At 41.5% G+C, this 17,159-nt stretch overlaps 1 protein-coding gene across 18 annotated transcripts in view; it reads left to right on the top strand.

Annotated features, from left to right (window-relative positions):
• The window catches only part of LOC129537658 (uncharacterized), a 34,806-nt gene extending 17,890 nt beyond the window's left edge, over positions 1 to 16,916 (top strand). Inside the window, exons 1-4 of one of the 18 annotated variants that reach the window (XM_088829079.1) lie at positions 9,289 to 9,530; positions 16,253 to 16,336; positions 16,454 to 16,564; positions 16,757 to 16,916. In XM_088829079.1, the coding sequence (XP_088685205.1) occupies positions 9,289 to 9,530; positions 16,253 to 16,336; positions 16,454 to 16,564; positions 16,757 to 16,916 (597 nt within the window). Of the gene's footprint in view, positions 1 to 3,706; positions 3,712 to 9,273; positions 9,937 to 16,091 lie in introns of those variants that run through there. The other 17 variants (XM_088829081.1, XM_088829070.1, XM_088829086.1 and 14 more) reach the window with 17 other exon arrangements.
• The last annotated feature ends 243 nt before the right edge of the window (positions 16,917 to 17,159 follow it).

The raw sequence follows: 17,159 nt of genomic DNA, 5'->3' as shown, positions 1-17,159 counted from the left end.
TGACAGATGAAAACACACTGATCATATGTTTTTAACTCAGGCTCAAATACATTTATTCTTAGATGTATTCATCTTAAGTATACACTGATTGTGAGGATCTCATATGACATTGTTTTTATGTGTTCTTGCTGCTGCTGCTGCTAAGTCGCTTCAGTCGTGTCCAACTCTGCGACCCCATAGATGGCAGCCCACCAGGCTCTGCCGTCCTTGGGATTCTTCAGGCAAGAACACTGGAGTGGGTTGCCATTTCCTTCTCCAATGCATGAAAGTGAAAAGTAAATGTGAAGTCACTCAGTCATGTCCAACTGTTAGCAACCCACGGACTGCAGCCTACCAGGCTCCTCCGTCCATGGGATTTTCCAGGCAAGAGTACTGGAGTGGGTCGCCATTGCCTTCTCCATGTGTTCTTAATAAACACCAATTTCCCTAATATTGAAATCTCCTGATTTGGTAAAGACACAATGTGTGTGTGCATGTGTTTATGTGTATATATCTTTATTACTTTACATCAGGGATCATCTTGCTTCAAATGCAGGAGACTATGTTCAGGAGCAGTTACGTTAGGAGTCCTCCTCAACCTACCGCAAGTCCTTTTTTCTCCCTCTTCTTTCCTTCCCTCCCTCTCTCCTTTGCTCCTTCCTTACTTCTTTCTCTCCCATCTCCTCTATAATCATAAGACTTTTTCAGAATACTAAGTACACCTTCTAAATCCAGATTTCCGGAAATTAATGATGATTATGGCAATTTTTCCATAAAATTTTAAAACTTTCTAGTAATAGATGCTCAAAACTTAAGTATTTCCAGACTGAAACCCCTTTGTAATTTTAGTCTCTCATGTTTCTGAGATTTCTTCATCTTCTCGTTGGTTTTTATTCTTCCATTTCAGGCTTTCATCACCTTACTTGGTCTTACTTAAGAGTGAATGGGCACTAAAGAGTGCATGAGTCTCTGAGACTCAGTTTTCTCATCACCAAAACTCAAGGAAGCATGATCTTTCTTAGCTGGAAAATGTGTCAGAATATATGCAATATAGTACTATTTCTATACAACTATAAGAGTCTATAAGTTTTGTTTCATAATCAGGAGTATATTAAAAACATTTCAAACTCAAAATTTGTTTATATTAGCTGTGCTATATTTCTAAATAGTGAGCATAACAAAGAGTTTCTTATTAGTTCCGAAATACATTAAGATGTTAACAGACAAAATGCATAGAAGCTGACAGACATCATGTGGGCTTCACCCCAGTGTGGGTTGGGAGCTATATTCTTAGTCTACCGTAGAAATGTCTTATATACATTTTCAGATCCACCTTTTTCAACTTTGAAATGTTTTGCAGAATACAGCCCTCTCTTTTCCAACACTAGAATTAACAAATGTTTTATTGTCCTATGTGTTTTTCTTTGATAACTGCTAATTAAACGATACAGAGTATGGCTTTAACGTTATGCTTTATTCAGTTCAGTTCAGTCGCTCAGTCGTGTCCGACTCTCCACGACCCCATGAATCACAGCACGCCAGGCCTCCCTGTCCATCACCAACTCCTGGAGTTCACTCAAACTTATGTCCATTGAGTCAGTGATGCCATCCAGCCATCTCATTCTCTGTCGTCCCCTTCTCCTCCCTCCCCCAAACTTTCCCAGCATCAAAGTCTTTTCCAGTGAGTCAACTCGTTGTATGAGGTGGCCAAAATATTGCAGTTTCAGCTTTAGCATCAGTCCCTCCAATGAACACCCAGGATTGATCTCCTCTAGAATGGACTGGTTGGATCTCCTTGCAGTACAAGGGACTCTCAAGAGTTAGTTAGTGCTAAATCAAAGAATGGAAGTATACACTGTCTTTTTCAGTATTAAAATATTTGAGGCTTATAAGTTCCTGTTTTTACAACAAGAACTGGGTCACAATGGGAATGATGCCCCCTGTATCTGGACAATAAAAGGACTCTTTACAATAGCATGGGTAGAGTTTAGGGAAAGCAGCACAGAATAGCTCAGTACCCAGGGCTCATAATAGCAAGGAACAGCTATCCCTCATCCTATGCAATGATTTGGGTGAAGCAGCCCAAGGGTGGCATGCAACACTTCTTAGGGTTGCTCTATACAGGCGCTTCATGTACAATAATTGCCACCAGGGAGAGTTACAGTGCTTTAAAAGGTCCAAAAGTGACACAGAAGATATTGTAGAGGTAAAAACCATGAGATAAAATTATGAATCAGAAAGTGTGGCTGGAGTGATTATTCTGTGGTCCAATCAACTTTATCTTAGGGTAGATTTTAAGTGGATAGAGCATCCACTAAGTGTACCCTTCACTCAGTTTCATTTGGCCATGATAATACTCTATCTTTAGAACTGTTCAAGCCCTTCTAGATGGAAAATAGTAAGCAATAAATCATTTCAGAAGAGTAACACAATTCCTGCAACAAGCTCTGCTTCAGGAATAGCTAAAGCAAAATCATAATTCCCACAAGCTCCTTTTAATAGTCCCGTCTGGTTAGTATGTAGGAAGACAGTTCTCAGAAATTAACAGTAGACTTTCAGGGATAAAACAAGACGGTTCCTCTGAACTGTTCAGATGTAATTAATATACAAGAATTTACAAGAAGCACAAGTCTAACAAGATTATTTCTTTAAAATGCCAGCCCCAGAGTCCAGCCAGGTGTAATTTATTTTCTCATGGCAGGGAACCCAGTATACATTTACTACTTAGCCACATACAGGTATTTGAGTTAACTGGCATATTACCACAATTTTAGACTTGAACTTGTAGCCATTAAGATCAAGTTAATATTATACATATTAATATTCTAGTGCATGAAAAATCATTAATGAGTGTGCGTGGATGACCCAGAGGGAGGATAAAGGGAGGAGGGAGGTGGGAGGGAGGTTCAGGAGGGGGATCTCATGTACACCCGGGGCGGATTCATGTCAATGTATGGCAAAACCAACCAATATAATATTGTAAAATAATTAGCCTCCAATAAAAAAGAAACAAGTCTAAAACTAGACACAAAGACATAAGAGAATTTAGTATATAATAGTGATATTAATATTTTCAATACATGGGGGAAATATATTACTTAATAAATGGTGTTGGGTTATGTTCACATCAGATTCAAAAATGTTTAAACTGCATATCTTATATCTGTATAAATACCTAATAGACTAGTTGAGGTATTTCAAATTCTAAAAGATGATGCTGTAAAAGTACTATACTCAATATGTCAGCAAATTTGGAAAACTTATCAGTGACCACAGGACTGGAAAAGGTCAGTTTTCATTCCAATCCCAAAGAAAAGCCATGCCAAAGAATGTTCAAACTACTGCACAGTTCCACTCACCTCACACGCTAGCAAAATAATGCTCAAAATTCTCTAAGCCAGGCTTCAGCAGAATGTGAACCAAGAATGTCCAGATGTACAAGATGGATTTAGAGAAAGCAGAGGAACCAGAGATCAATTTGCCAACATCTGTTGGATCATAGAAAAAGCAACAGAGTTCCAGAAAAACACCTACTTCTGCTTTATTGACTACACCAAAGCCTTTGACTGTGTGGATCACAACAAACTGCGGAAAATTCTTAAAGAGATAGGAATACCAGACCACCTGATCTGCCTCCTGAGAAATCTGTATTCAGATAGAGAAGCAACAGTTAGAACCAGACATGAAACAATGGACTGGCTCCAAATTGGGAAATGAGTACGTCAAGGCTGTGTATTGTCACCCTGTTTATTTAACTTATATGCAGAATACATCATATAAGCTGCAATCTTAGGCAATCTTAAGCATCATATAAGTACAAGCTGGAATCAAGATTGCTGGGAGAAATATCAATAACCTCAGATATGCAGATGAAACCATCCTTATGGCAGAAAGCAAAAAGGAACTAAACAGCCTCTTGATGAAAGTGAAAGAAGAGAGTGTAAAAGCTGGCTTACGATTCAACATTCAAAAAACAAAAATCATGGCATCTGGTCCCATCACTTCATGTGAAATAGACTGGGAAACAATGGAAACAGTGAAAGGCTTCATTTTCTTTGGCTCCAAAATTACTGCAGATGGTGATTGCAACCATGAAATTAAAAGGCACTTGTTCCTTGGAAGAAAAACTACGACCAACCTAGATAGCATATTAAAAAGCAGAGACATTACTTTGCCAACAAAGGTCCATCTAGTCAAAGCTATGGTTTTTCCAGTGGTCATGTATGGATGTAAGAGTTGGACTGTGAAGAAAGCTGAGCACCAAAGAATTGATGCTTTTGAACTGTGGTGCTGGAGAAGACTCTTGAGAGTCCCTTGGACTGCAAGGAGATCAAACCAGTCCATCCTAAAGGAAATCAGTCCTGAATATTCATTGGAAGGACTGACGCTGAAGCTGAAACTCCAATAATTTGGTCACCTGATGTGAAGAACTGACTCATTGGAAAAGACCCTGATGCTGGGAAAGATTGAAGGCAGGAGGAGAAGTGGACAACATCGGATGAGATGGTTGGATGGCATCACCGACTCAACGGACATGAATTTGAGCAAGCTTTGGGAGTTGCTGATGGCCAGGGAAGCCTGGCATGCTGCAGTCCATGGGGTCACAAAGCAAAGAGTTGGACATGACTGAACAACTGAACTGAACTGAGAACAGTATTTGAAAATATAAAACATGAAACTTTGAACTTCACAAAAGAAACTATGGGACAATGTTTATGCAGATTTACAGCTGGATAGATCTTTCAAAGTGTGATGCTTGCCCCGGGAGCCATAAAAGAAAATATTAATAAATTTGAGTATAAATTCAATGCATGAAGCAGGGCACCCAGAGCTGGTGCTCTGGGACAACCCAGAGGGATAGGGTTGGGAGGGAGGTAGAAGGCACTTTCAGAATAGTAAGACACATATACATCCATGGCTGATTCATGTCAATGTATGGCAAAAACCACCACAATATTGTAAAGTAATTAGCCTCTAATTAAAATGAATAAATTAATTTAAAAAGTAAACATCTATGTGGTAAATATGTATATTATCATATGTGAAATGAATCGCCAGTCCAGGCTTGATGCATGATACAGGATCCTCGGGGCTGGTGCACTGGGATGAACCAGAGGGATGGGATGGGATTGGGAGGGAGGTGGGAGGTGGGTTCAAGATGGGGAACACATGTACACCTGGGGCAGATTCATGTCAATGTGGGGCAAAACCAATACAATAATGTAAAGTAATTAGCCTCCAATTAAAATAAATAAAAAAAAAACCACAGAAGCAAAGTTAAAGAAGAAAGACAAACTAGGAAAAATATTTGAAATTCACATTATATAAAAAGGCTAATTTTGATAATATACAAAGAGTTCCTGCAAAAATCACTGTATAAAGGCTAAACATAGTGAAAAAACAAAAGCATAATTATAGATATTATGGGATTTTTTCCTGTAATTTTCCTTATAGAAAAGGAAAAATACCAATAGCTGTTAAACATATGAACTCTTTAACATATGAATAATTGTATAATCTCCTTTACAATAAGAGAAATGCAAATTAAAATTGCATGGAGAAACCTTTTCACTTACCATCATGTTGACCAAAATACATACATAAATAGATGCTTATATATACAAGTATATGTCTATATGTGTATCTATAGATCTGCCTGCATGCCAGAGACCTGGGTTCAATTCCTGGGCCAGTAAGATCCCCTGGAGAAGGAAATGGGAACCCACTCCAGTGTTCTTGCCTGGAGAATCCCATGGACAGAGGAGCCTGGCAGCCTACAGTCCATGAGGTCACAAAGAGTGGACATAACTGAAGTAACTTAGTATGCAGCACGTAGGCATATTAAGTGCATAACTGTGCCAAATATTCCATTCTAATTTTTTGATGCATACATCTTTTCCATATCTCCAAGTGATTTCAGTTCCTCTTCTTCATTTTTTTTTTTAACACAACTTACCATTTCTGTTAGTCTAGCCTTTAAATCTTTAGATTAATATCCACTAGGAGGTAGGATCAGAGAAGGCAATGGCAACCCACTCCAGTACTCTTGCCTGGAAAATCCCATGGACAGAGGAGCCTGGTAGGCTGCAGTCCACGGGGTCTCTGAGTCAGACATGACTGAGTGACTTCACTTTCACTTTTCACTTTCATGCATTGGAAAAGGAAATGGCAACCCACTCCGGTGTTCTTGCCTGGAGAATCCCAGGGACGGCAGAGTTGGACACGACTGAAGCGACTTGGCATGCATGCATGCCTTGGAGATGGAAATGACAACCCACACCAGTATTCTTGCCTGGAGAATCCCGTGGACAGGGGAGCCTGATGGGCTGACGTCTATGGGGTCACACAGAGTCAGGTACAACTGAAGTGACTTAGAAGCAGCAGCAGCAGGAGGTAGGAAGCTTAAGATATATATATATATATACACACACACACACATATATATGTATATATATATGCGCTGCAGCAGCAGCAGGAGGTAGGAAGCTTAAGATATATATATATATACACATATGCATACACACACACATATATATGTATATATATATGCGCTACAGCAGGAGGTAGGAAGCTTAAGATATATATATATATATACACACATGCACACACACACACATATATATGTATATATATATGCGCTGCAGCAGCAGCAGGAGGTAGGAAGCTTAAGATATATATATATATACACACATGCACACACACACACATATATATGTATATATATGTTGGAGAAGACTCTTGAGAGTCCCTTATACTGCAAGGAGATCCAACCAGTCCATTCTAAAGGAGATCAATCCTGGATGTTCATTGGAGGGACTGATGCTAAAGCTGAAACTGCAATACTTTGGCCACCTCATGCGACGAGTTGACTCACTGGAAAAGACTCTGATGCTGGGAAAGGTTGGGGGCGGGAGGAGAAGGGGACGACGGAGAATGAGATGGCTGGATGGCATCACCGACTCTGTGGACATGAGTTTGAGTGTACTCCGGGAGTTGGTGATGGACAGGGAGGCCTGGCGTGCTGTGATTCATGGGGTCGCGGAGAGTCGGACACGACTGAGCGACTGAACTGAACTGAACTGAACTGATGCGCTGCAGCAGCAGCAGGAGGTAGGAAGTTTAAGATATATATATATATACACACATGCACACACACACACATATATATGTATATATATATATATGCGCTGCAGCAGCAGCAGGAGGTAGGAAGCTTAAGATATACACACACACACACACACACACATATATATGTGTCTGACTCTCTGCAGCCCTGTGGACTGTAGCCCACCAGATTCCGCTGTCTGTGAAATTTCTCAGGCAAGAATACTGGAGTGGGTTGCCGATTTCCTCCTCTAGGAGATCTTCCCAACCCAGGGATCAAACCCACATCTCTTATGTCAGCTGCATTGGCACGTGAATTCTTTACCACTAGTGCCATCTGGGATATGTGTGTGTGTGTATATATACACATGAAGTGTATAAATGGTTAACCTGAGATATCTTTTATAACGCTTATGAAGATCCCTCCTTACAGCCCTATTTTCAGTTTGGTCAAAGTGTCTGCTAATACTTTCTTTGCAATAACTCTATGATGTTTATTGCCACCACCTGATTCTGTGAGCTCATCTCTCACCTTGCCCCAGTTCAACCTTTTAAGCAATATCTCCCTCATTTTGGCATTTCTAAAGGCAGATCAAAAATTAAAATATTTCGTATATAGTGTATATATTTTATTACCTTCCCACCTAAAGACTTTTAATAATCTACTACTTTTTTTTCTAGAATTCAAGGCTACATAAGACCTCTCCCACATTCCAGGAATCTCAACTTCTCTCTCACTACTTCTTAAAATAGACTTTCCTGACCTACCCCTTTCACCATCACAAACCAGGGCTATGCCCAATCTCAAATGTAGTTCCTTCTTTTAAACCCACCTTGTAACCTATATGAATAACACATGTTCTCAGGGTCAGTGTGTCTTCTTTGATGGCCTAGACAAAATTTTCACTCATTACCCAGACATCTCCTTTATCAAAAACTCATCTCATTTCAGTCCCTGAACATATGAAGATGAGTAAATCAGAGTCTTTGTACAAATGGAGTTTATATTCTAGAGTGAGCCAGATACGTAAGTGCATCTCTGGTAGAGAACTGTATGGTAGAGCCCACGAATACACAAAGCACAGCAGAAGTGCAGCAGAGGAAGGACTTGGCTTTTCATGTCATCAAGGAAGATTTTGGAGGAAGATGGCAGTTGAACTCACTGGTAAAAGATCACTAGGGGAATGCTGAACTCACAAGATTTTGCAGGAAGAGGGAATATCAAGAAGATTACCTTCTCATTCCTAAATGTTGTTTTTCTCTAAATGTCTGTGGCGATAAAGAGACCTCTAATTTAGGAGCCTAATCATATCTGGTTTTGGTTATAAAACTCTTTATGGATGCAATTTCTATATAAGTTCAGGTAAGATAATGAATGTTATTTATATTCCCCTTAATGCATCTAAGAATATCTTAAGCATAAGTAATACTACAAAAATTGCTAGGCATTTTAGCTCAGAATATTTGAAAAAGATTTTAATAAAATGTCCACAAAGCATAACTATGACATATTTTGATTCAAAACTATTGTGTCAATTACTGTACCCTAGCCTAGAAGACACGTCTGAAGATCAAAGACATTTCTGATTAATCTCAGATGACTGGTTGCTACTTATAAACACTGACTCACAGCTAACTGTTTCAAAGTCCATCAGGGTGATGAGAAATAACACAGTTTGGATTGTCATTAGCTCAGTGACCACCCAGAATATACACAATGAATCATAAGTTTTCTCACATTCAAAAAGTAGAGCTTACTTCCATTTTCTCGACAACATTCCATCTGATTGAAATGTGAAATTTCCACTAGAGAGCCTAATCTCATCAGAAACTCTCCCAAAGTCATATCAAAGTGAGAAAGAAACAAGGAACAAAGGCCCACCAATGTCACATGATGCCCAGGGGCTGAAGTCTTGTAACCTTACAAACTAAAGAAGAAACAGAAGAGGTGATTCATGTGAGAACACTGGGGAACTTGAGAAAAGGGAAATGATTATTTTCTATATATTGCCAGATTTTACTAGAAAAACACATATGACTTACTAATTGCATTTTAGTCATATAAACAAAAAGAAGGAACTAGTCTCTTCATAATCACAGAAGTCCCTCAGCTGGGTATAAAAGAGGACATGTGGAAGGGAAACTTCCAAATTTGAGAAACTCACTCTCCTAGAAACTCAACCAGAACCTCCACCCTCTAACACCATGGTCAACTCCTGTTGTGGCTCCGTCTGCTCTGACCAGAGCTGTGGCCGAAGTCTCTGCCAGGAGACCTGCTGCCGCCCCAGCTGCTGCCAGCCCACCTGCTGCCGGACCACCTGCTGCCGCCCCAGCTGTGGTGTGTCCAGCTGCTGCAGGCCTCAGTGCTGCCAGCCTGTGTGCTGCCAGCCTGCCTGCACTCGCCCCACCTGCTGCATCTCCAGCTGCTGCCGCCCCTCCTGCTGTGGGTCCAGCTGTGGTTCCAGCTGCTGCAGGCCTACTTGCTGCATCTCCAGCTGCTGCAGGCCCCAGTGCTGCCAGCCCACCTGCCCTCGCCCCACCTGCTGCATCTCTAGCTGCTGCCGCCCCTCCTGCTGTGGGTCCAGCTGCTGCAGGCCTACTTGCTGCATCTCCAGCTGCTGCAGGCCCCGGTGCTGCCAGTCTGTGTGCTGCCAGCCCACCTGCCCCCGCATCTCTAGCTGCTGCCGCCCCTCTTGCTGTGGCTCCAGCTCCTGTGGCTCCAGCTGCTGCCGCCCAAGCTGCTGCCTGCGCCCAGTGTGTGGCCAGGTCTCCTGCCACAGCACCTGCTATCGCCCCACCTGTGTCATCTCCACCTGCCCCCGCCCCGTGTGCTGTCCCTCCTCTTGCTGCTGAGCCACCTCTCTGAACCTACTCTCTCCTCTTCATCCATCTTATCACAGAAGCGGACTCCATGCATCACATAGACACCAGAGGAGAGGCCATTCCCATAGTGTGTCCACATCCTGGCCTCAGGCCAGGCTCTCTCCTTTGTTGGCCTTTTCCTTGCTAGCAAATGAAACTAGGTGGTATTTATAGAAAGAAATTAGCAGAGTTGCCCCAGTTCTTTACTTGAGCTTTTGATTTGGGGGCACTGGGTCTTCCAGTCCCAAACATGAAAATTCCTACAGGGCCTATAGGGGCCCTGATGTCACAGCCTCAGATTTGAAAGTCTGGGGGCTACATCCTATAATCCTTTTACAGGGATGTTTCTGTATCTTGTTACTGCTTCTGAATAAAGTTTCACTTTCCTGGCCCATACAATGTTTTTGTGTTTGCTGTTTTATAATGATTGTCCTCATTTCCTGGGAAATGGTATTCAGCATATTAATACAACTTTATCAGGCTTACTAATTTCTGCTTTCACCTTTAGGACAAACCCAACATGCAGTGACATAGAAGAAAACAAACAAACCCAGAAATAACACAATACATAACACAATGTCTCCAAGAGAACTGAAAAATAATAATTTAAAAAAATTTTAAGGTTATGGAGGAGAAGGATTATACCCCACAGCAAACCTTTCTTAAAATTTTTTAAAACATGTGCTGTATGCTCAATCGTGTCCGACTCTTTTCCACCCCATGGATTATAGCCCATCAAGCTCCTCTGTCCATGGGATTCTCCAGGCAAGAATACTGGAGTGGGTTGCCATTTCCTTCACCATTTAAAAGCATATATTTCCCTAAAGTTCCATTCCTTAGTTGCCTCATCCCTCATTTTCCTTCCTTCCTTCCTTTTTTTCCTTCCCTCTCTCCAAATACACTGCTCTGCCCTTGCTCTTCTCCTTGGAAAACCAGAGTCCTCCTTTGGGTTTATCTATCCCACTTGTAACCCAATTTATTACACTCTTAGATTTCTTATTTTGTTTCTATCCACTGACAACAAAATAATTGTTTTGGGCAAATCAACCTTCCTGAGAAGTTGAGGGCTAACAGAATATTGAAAATATTCAAATTTTAGTATTTTCTTATCTTAATGACTTTTCTAGGATGTGTATTTGACAGCGTGGGTCTGGGGTACCTTGTCAACAAATCCTATGAGAAATGTGGAAACTAGTAGGGAACCCAATTAATGGACCAATTTTGACCTTAGGTTAACTCAGAACCCTCCCAAATTCCTATGAAGTCTATCCTAGGAAAAAAGGATAAAAACAAATTCCTGATGAATTTATGTTAGTGAAAGTAGGAGAAATATATAGAAAGCTTTGCATATGTATATTCTAAGAGTTGTAGGGTAAATAAGTAATTCAATGGTAATGAATCATGAATGTGTTTGACTTCCATAAATTCTACACATAAATGATAATGAGATGATAACTTAAGTTGTATAGGGGCATTATTATTCACTCTTACTCAAAGCACAGAATTCTGAATGGATCTGAGATGGTAGATGAGAATTGGTTGCACCTTCTCTTGGACTCAGCATAAAACATTTTTTTTTGTTTTGTTTTATTTTTCTCTGGAGTGAGGAGCTCTTTCAGTACTTTTCTTCACAATCTTCACAATAAAGAAAGATTTATTTATTTAATTATTTTTGTTAGTTTATTTTTAATTCAAGGATAATTGCTTTATGATATTGTGTTGGTTTCTGCCATACATCAACATGAATCAGCCATAGGTATACATATGTCTCATCCCTCTTGAATTTTCCTCCCAGAAACAGAGTATGTGAAGAATTGGAAAGAAAATAAACCAATAAATCTATCACTTTTTGCAAATAATATGATTATCTTCATGGAAAATGTAGTAGACTTTCACAGACCAGGAATTGGTATGTGTATTAGTTACCTAATGTTGGTTAACAAGTTATCACCCCCCAAAAAACGATTTATTATCTCATGGACTTTCTGAGGGTTAGAAATCTGGAAGTGGCATGCCAGGATCTCTCATGAGGTTGCAGGCAAGTGGTTGGCCAGGACTGCACTCTTATGAAGAGAGGAAAATCCACTTCCAAGCTCACTCACATGGCTGTTGGCAGGAGGACTCAGTTCTTCACCACATGGACTGATCACTCAAGGTAGCTGACTTCCTTCAGAGTAAGCAACCTGAGAAAGATCAAGAAACAGAAGGAAAACCCAAATCTTACAATAACCTAATCTGGAAAGCCCTATGTCCGCATTACTGCTGTATTCCATTCACTTGAAGTGAATCACTAAGTCCAGCTTACACTCAATGGGAAGACATTACACAGGACATGAGTCAGAGGAGGTGGGATCCTTGAGGGTCATCTTAGTGTCCTCCTACCACAGTCTGCAAGTGAGGCACTTACAAATCTAAAATGGTTTTTAATGCCATGGGCCATTAGGTGTTTTCTTGGGTCATGGGAAGTTAGATGTCTAAAGAGAGGATACGGATGGCCCAAGCTAATGGAAAACTCCAACATTTGTAAGTTGAAAGAAGAGCAACAGCAACCACAAGAGAATGGAAAGGGATTAAACAGAGAGGTAAAAAGACAACTAGTAGACTGCAGGGTCCAAAAGAGAGGCTTCTCGAAAAATTAAAAGACAGAATGTAACTTCCAGCTATGACAGTTCAGTTCAGTTCAGTTCAGTCGCTCAGTCGTGTCCAACTCTCTGCGACCCCATGAATCACAGCACGCCAGGCCTCCCTGTCCATCACCAACTCCTGGAGTTCACTCAAACTCATGTCCACAGAGTCGGTGATGCCATCCAGCCATCTCATTCTCTGTCGTCCCCTTCTTCTCCTGCCCCCAATCCCTCCCAGCATCAGAGTCTTTTCCAGTGAGTCAACTCGTCGCATGAGGTGGCCAAAGTATTGCAGTTTCAGCTTTAGCATCAGTCCTTCCAATGAACACCCAGGATTGATCTCCTTTAGAATGGACTGGTCTATGACAAAGCAGATATAAATAAGACCAAACTTCTCGATGAGAATAGATGTGAGAAATGGATAACGTTAAGAAAATAGTCATGTACAGTTGTGAGAGCTGGATCATAAGGAAGGCTGCTGCTACTGCTGCTGCTAAGTCACTTCAGTCGTGTCCGACTCTGTGTGACCCCATAGACGGAAGCCCACCAGGCTCCCCCGTCCCTGGGATTCTCCAGGCAAGAACACTGGAGTGGGTTGCCATTTCCTTCTCCAATGTGTGAAAGTAAAAAGTGAAAGTGAAGTCGCTCAGTCGTGTCTGACCCTTAGCGACCCCATGGACTACAGCCTACCAGGCTCCTCCATCCATGGAATTTTCTAGGCAATAGTACTGGAGTGGCTTGCCATTACCTTCTCCAAAGGAAGGCTGAGGGCCGACGAATTGATACTTTTGAATTGTGGTGCTGGACAAGACTCTTGAAAGTCCCTTGGGCTGCAAGGAGATCAAACAAGTCACTCCTAAAGGAAATCAGTCCTGAATATTCATGGAAGGACTGATGCTGAAGCTGAAACTCCAATACTTTGGCCACCTGATGCAAAGAGCTGATTCACTGGAAAAGAGTCTGGTGTTGGGAAAGATTGAAGGGAAAGGGGGAAGAGGCCAGGCAGAGGATGAGAGAGTTAGATAGCATCACCGAGTCAATGGAAATGAGTTTGAGCAAGTTCTGGGTGATGGTGGGGGATAGAGGAGCCTGGCATGCTGAAGTCCATGGGGTCACAAAGAGAGGGGTGGGGTATGACTTAGTGACTGAACAACAACAATCTTTGGGAGTTGACTTATGCAGGTAGTACTGAGAACCCACAGTCCAAGAAGAAAATTAAATCTGTTCCAGGTAGAAGATAAAAATCACCTCAAGCCTCTACAGCTTTTCATATATGTTTGGCATTCAATAAAAATAATTACCAGGTATATAAGAATCAAAGGACCAAATTATTAAAAACAAGGAAAAGACAACGGAAATTTACTCAAGGATTTATTGTGGGGAATATTTTGTAACATTTTACCTTTTGGGCAACTCATGAAGTCTATGTGTAGTCTTATAAGCTTATTTCTCCTCACAGTGAATGCTATTTTGGTTTTTAAAGGATTATTTCTCTGTGCTATAATTTCTGCTTTTGTCTCTGATGTTTCCAAGGATATTCACTATTTTGTTAGAGTTTCTCAACTTACAATTCCTCCCCTATTCATTTAGTGTGAATTGGAAAGCTTGGTGATACTGCTATGGTTTAGATGTCCACAGGCACTTTGATTACCACTTACAATTCCTAGTGGGCAGATAAGGTTTTCTTGTCCCATATTACTAGGTTCTACTTTAAAAATGTAAACTATGGATAGAACTTTCCCTTCCCAGACCTTGTTTTGTGAAAGTTTAAAGTCATTTCTTGCACCTACTTGGGTTTCAACTACCAGCCTCCCATTTTGAAAGCTTATAACTAGATGCCAAACCTTCACAATCCTGGACATCAGCTATCATATGCAGTTGGCATTCTCTTTTTCTTTCTGGAAAATGAGAATTTTTCTTTCCCTTTAAGTTTGGCTATGTAATGGAAATATTTTTAAAATATTTCTCAAGCATTTCTATTTGCTTGATCTAGAAGGTGGGTCTGTTAGCATCAACTCGATCTGCCATGTTGTTAAAAGTCCTATATTTTCAGGAACCCAAGAAGATTAAAAAGATTATGACATTAGTTAGAAATACAAGAAAGTCTTCTTATAGTAGAAGCTCATATTAAGTAGAATTTATCATATACTTCAATATTTCCCCCCAAAGACACAAACTACTTCCTCTTAATATACTAACACCGCAGGAAAAGATTTTAAATCTTAATTTGTTTAAATATTTTTTTACTTTTTATTTTTTTCACATACCTCTGTTTATTTGTTATCATTTAAACAGGAATTTGCTTATTTACGAGGGATATTGGATTATTTTGTCATATTTTTTTTCTTTTAATTAATTAATTTATTTTAGTTGGAGGCTAATTACTTTACAATATTGTGGTGGTTTTTGCCACACATTGACATGAATCAGCCATGCGTGTATATGTGTCCCCCATCCCAAACCCCCCTCACACCTCCCTCCCCAAAACGTAAATTGAAACCACAATGAGGTACCGTCTCACACCGGTTGGAATGGCTGCTATCAAAAAGTCTACTTTTTATTTTTAAAAATACTTCAAAATACAGAATAGTTCAAAGAGTAATATAAAGAACTTCTCTATACCATATAGTTTTTACCTATATTCAAAATCATGCCACATTTTTTTCTCTCATAGATGGATATAGGTAGGTAGGTAGGTAAATAGATGGTAGGTAGCTATAGACAGATAGGTAGATTATGCTATGATTTAGATAAAGATAGACTTAGGGTTAGGATTAGGGCTACATGAATCAAGTTTTACTATGAAAATGGTAGATGGTGATTTTTAATTCCCTTTTTCTTTCTATATTTATTAGTTGACATTCTACTATCATGGATGACTTTCTCTTATTTTTTTACACAATGGGACTCAGTATGGACTCATGGATTTTCATTTAACAGGTTAAAATCCTTTAATGCCATTTATTCATTGTGTTCAAGTTGCTCCTTATTGGGTCAGTGAGAGTCCCTTCAAGGTGGCTCCAAATACTTTTTAATACTTAAAAAAAATGAGTCATTGCTAACAGTTTAAAATTGGATACAGGAAGTAGTACCTGACACATCCTTTGAAGCACCAGAGACAGTCCACTATCTAGTCAGCATTCATCACTCACGGATTGGATCTGTCTTCCTCATGGCATACAGGTAACTCACAAGGATGACCATTTTTCTCTCTATTTGCCTACAATAATTCTGCTTCTCTTTTGACATCAAAAGAGATCTTGGCATCATGAGGACAATCCATCCAAACCACACCATGGAGTCACACACAGATCACAGGTAAATTCCAGTGATGGAGTCCACGACAAACAGGGAAATAGTAAAAGCAATTCTGTAAGAAAGGCTGGACTGGAAAATTTTAACACACTGGGAAAAGGAAATCTTATTTTCCTTCATTTTAAAATAGTTAATCAGAAAAACATGATGCTCTAACATAATGACTAATGCTTCTTTAGGAAAATGAACTAGGAAACAGTCTAGGACATGAACACAGCAGTCTCAGTAGGGTATAAAAGAGGACAAGCAGCAGAGATACTTCAAATCACTAAGCTCACTCTCCTATTAACATCAGAACCTCCACCCTCTGACACCATGGTCAGCTCCTGTTGTGGCTCCGTCTGCTCTGACCAGAGCTGTGGCCGAAGTCTCTGCCAGGAGACCTGCTGCCAGCCCAGCTGCTGCCAGACCACCTGCTGCCGGACCACCTGCTGCCGCCCCAGCTGTGGAGTGTCCAGCTGCTGCCGCCCCGTCTGCTGCCAGCCCACCTGCCCTCGCCCCACCTGCTGCATCTCCAGCTGCTGCCGGCCCTCCTGCTGTGGGTCCAGCTGTGGTTCCAGTTGCTGCAGGCCTACGTGCTGCATCTCCAGCTGCTGCAGGCCCCAGTGCTGCCAGCCTGTGTGCTGCCAGCCCACCTGCCCTCGCCCCACCTGCTGCATCTCCAGTTGTTTCCGCCCCTCGTGCTGTGGGTCCAGCTGTGGTTCTAGCTGCTGCAGGCCTACTTGCTGCATCTCCAGCTGCTGCCGCCCCTCCTGCTGTGGGTCCAGCTGTGGTTCCAGCTGCTGCAGGCCTACTTGCTGCATCTCCAGCTGCTGCAGGCCCCGGTGCTGCCAGTCTGTGTGCTGCCAGCCCACCTGCCCTCGCATCTCCAGCTGCTGCCGCCCCCCTTGCTGTGGCTCCAGCTGCTGCCGCCCGAGCTGCTGCCTGCGCCCAGTGTGTGGCCGGGTCTCCTGCCACAGCACCTGCTATCGGCCCACCTGTGTCATCTCCACCTGCCCCCGCCCCGTGTGCTGTCCCTCCTCTTGCTGCTGAGCCCGCTGCCCTGTGACCACTGTCTCCGTTTACCTCTGTCCCCATAGATGCAGACTCTCCTTTGGGGTTGATGTTGCTCAGCTAAACTGGGCTTCATGATTCCAGTGAGGAGCGAGACAATGCTGTTGAAGGTGATGGATGTGGCATGGAGCACTTCTCCAGTAACAGATTTTCCCCTTCCACCTGACAATTGGTAAACTCATTCTTCTAACTTCTTTTCCTAAGACTTTTCTGTAACCTGAT

The sequence above is a fragment of the Moschus berezovskii genome, chromosome 20 (assembly GCF_049115385.1).
Source record: "Moschus berezovskii isolate FMDL1 chromosome 20, NW_MosBer_1.0, whole genome shotgun sequence".
In the NCBI taxonomy this organism is placed as follows: Eukaryota; Metazoa; Chordata; class Mammalia; order Artiodactyla; family Moschidae; genus Moschus; species Moschus berezovskii.
Note: the sequence above shows the minus strand (reverse complement) of the source record. Positions and strands in the feature narration are given on the sequence as shown.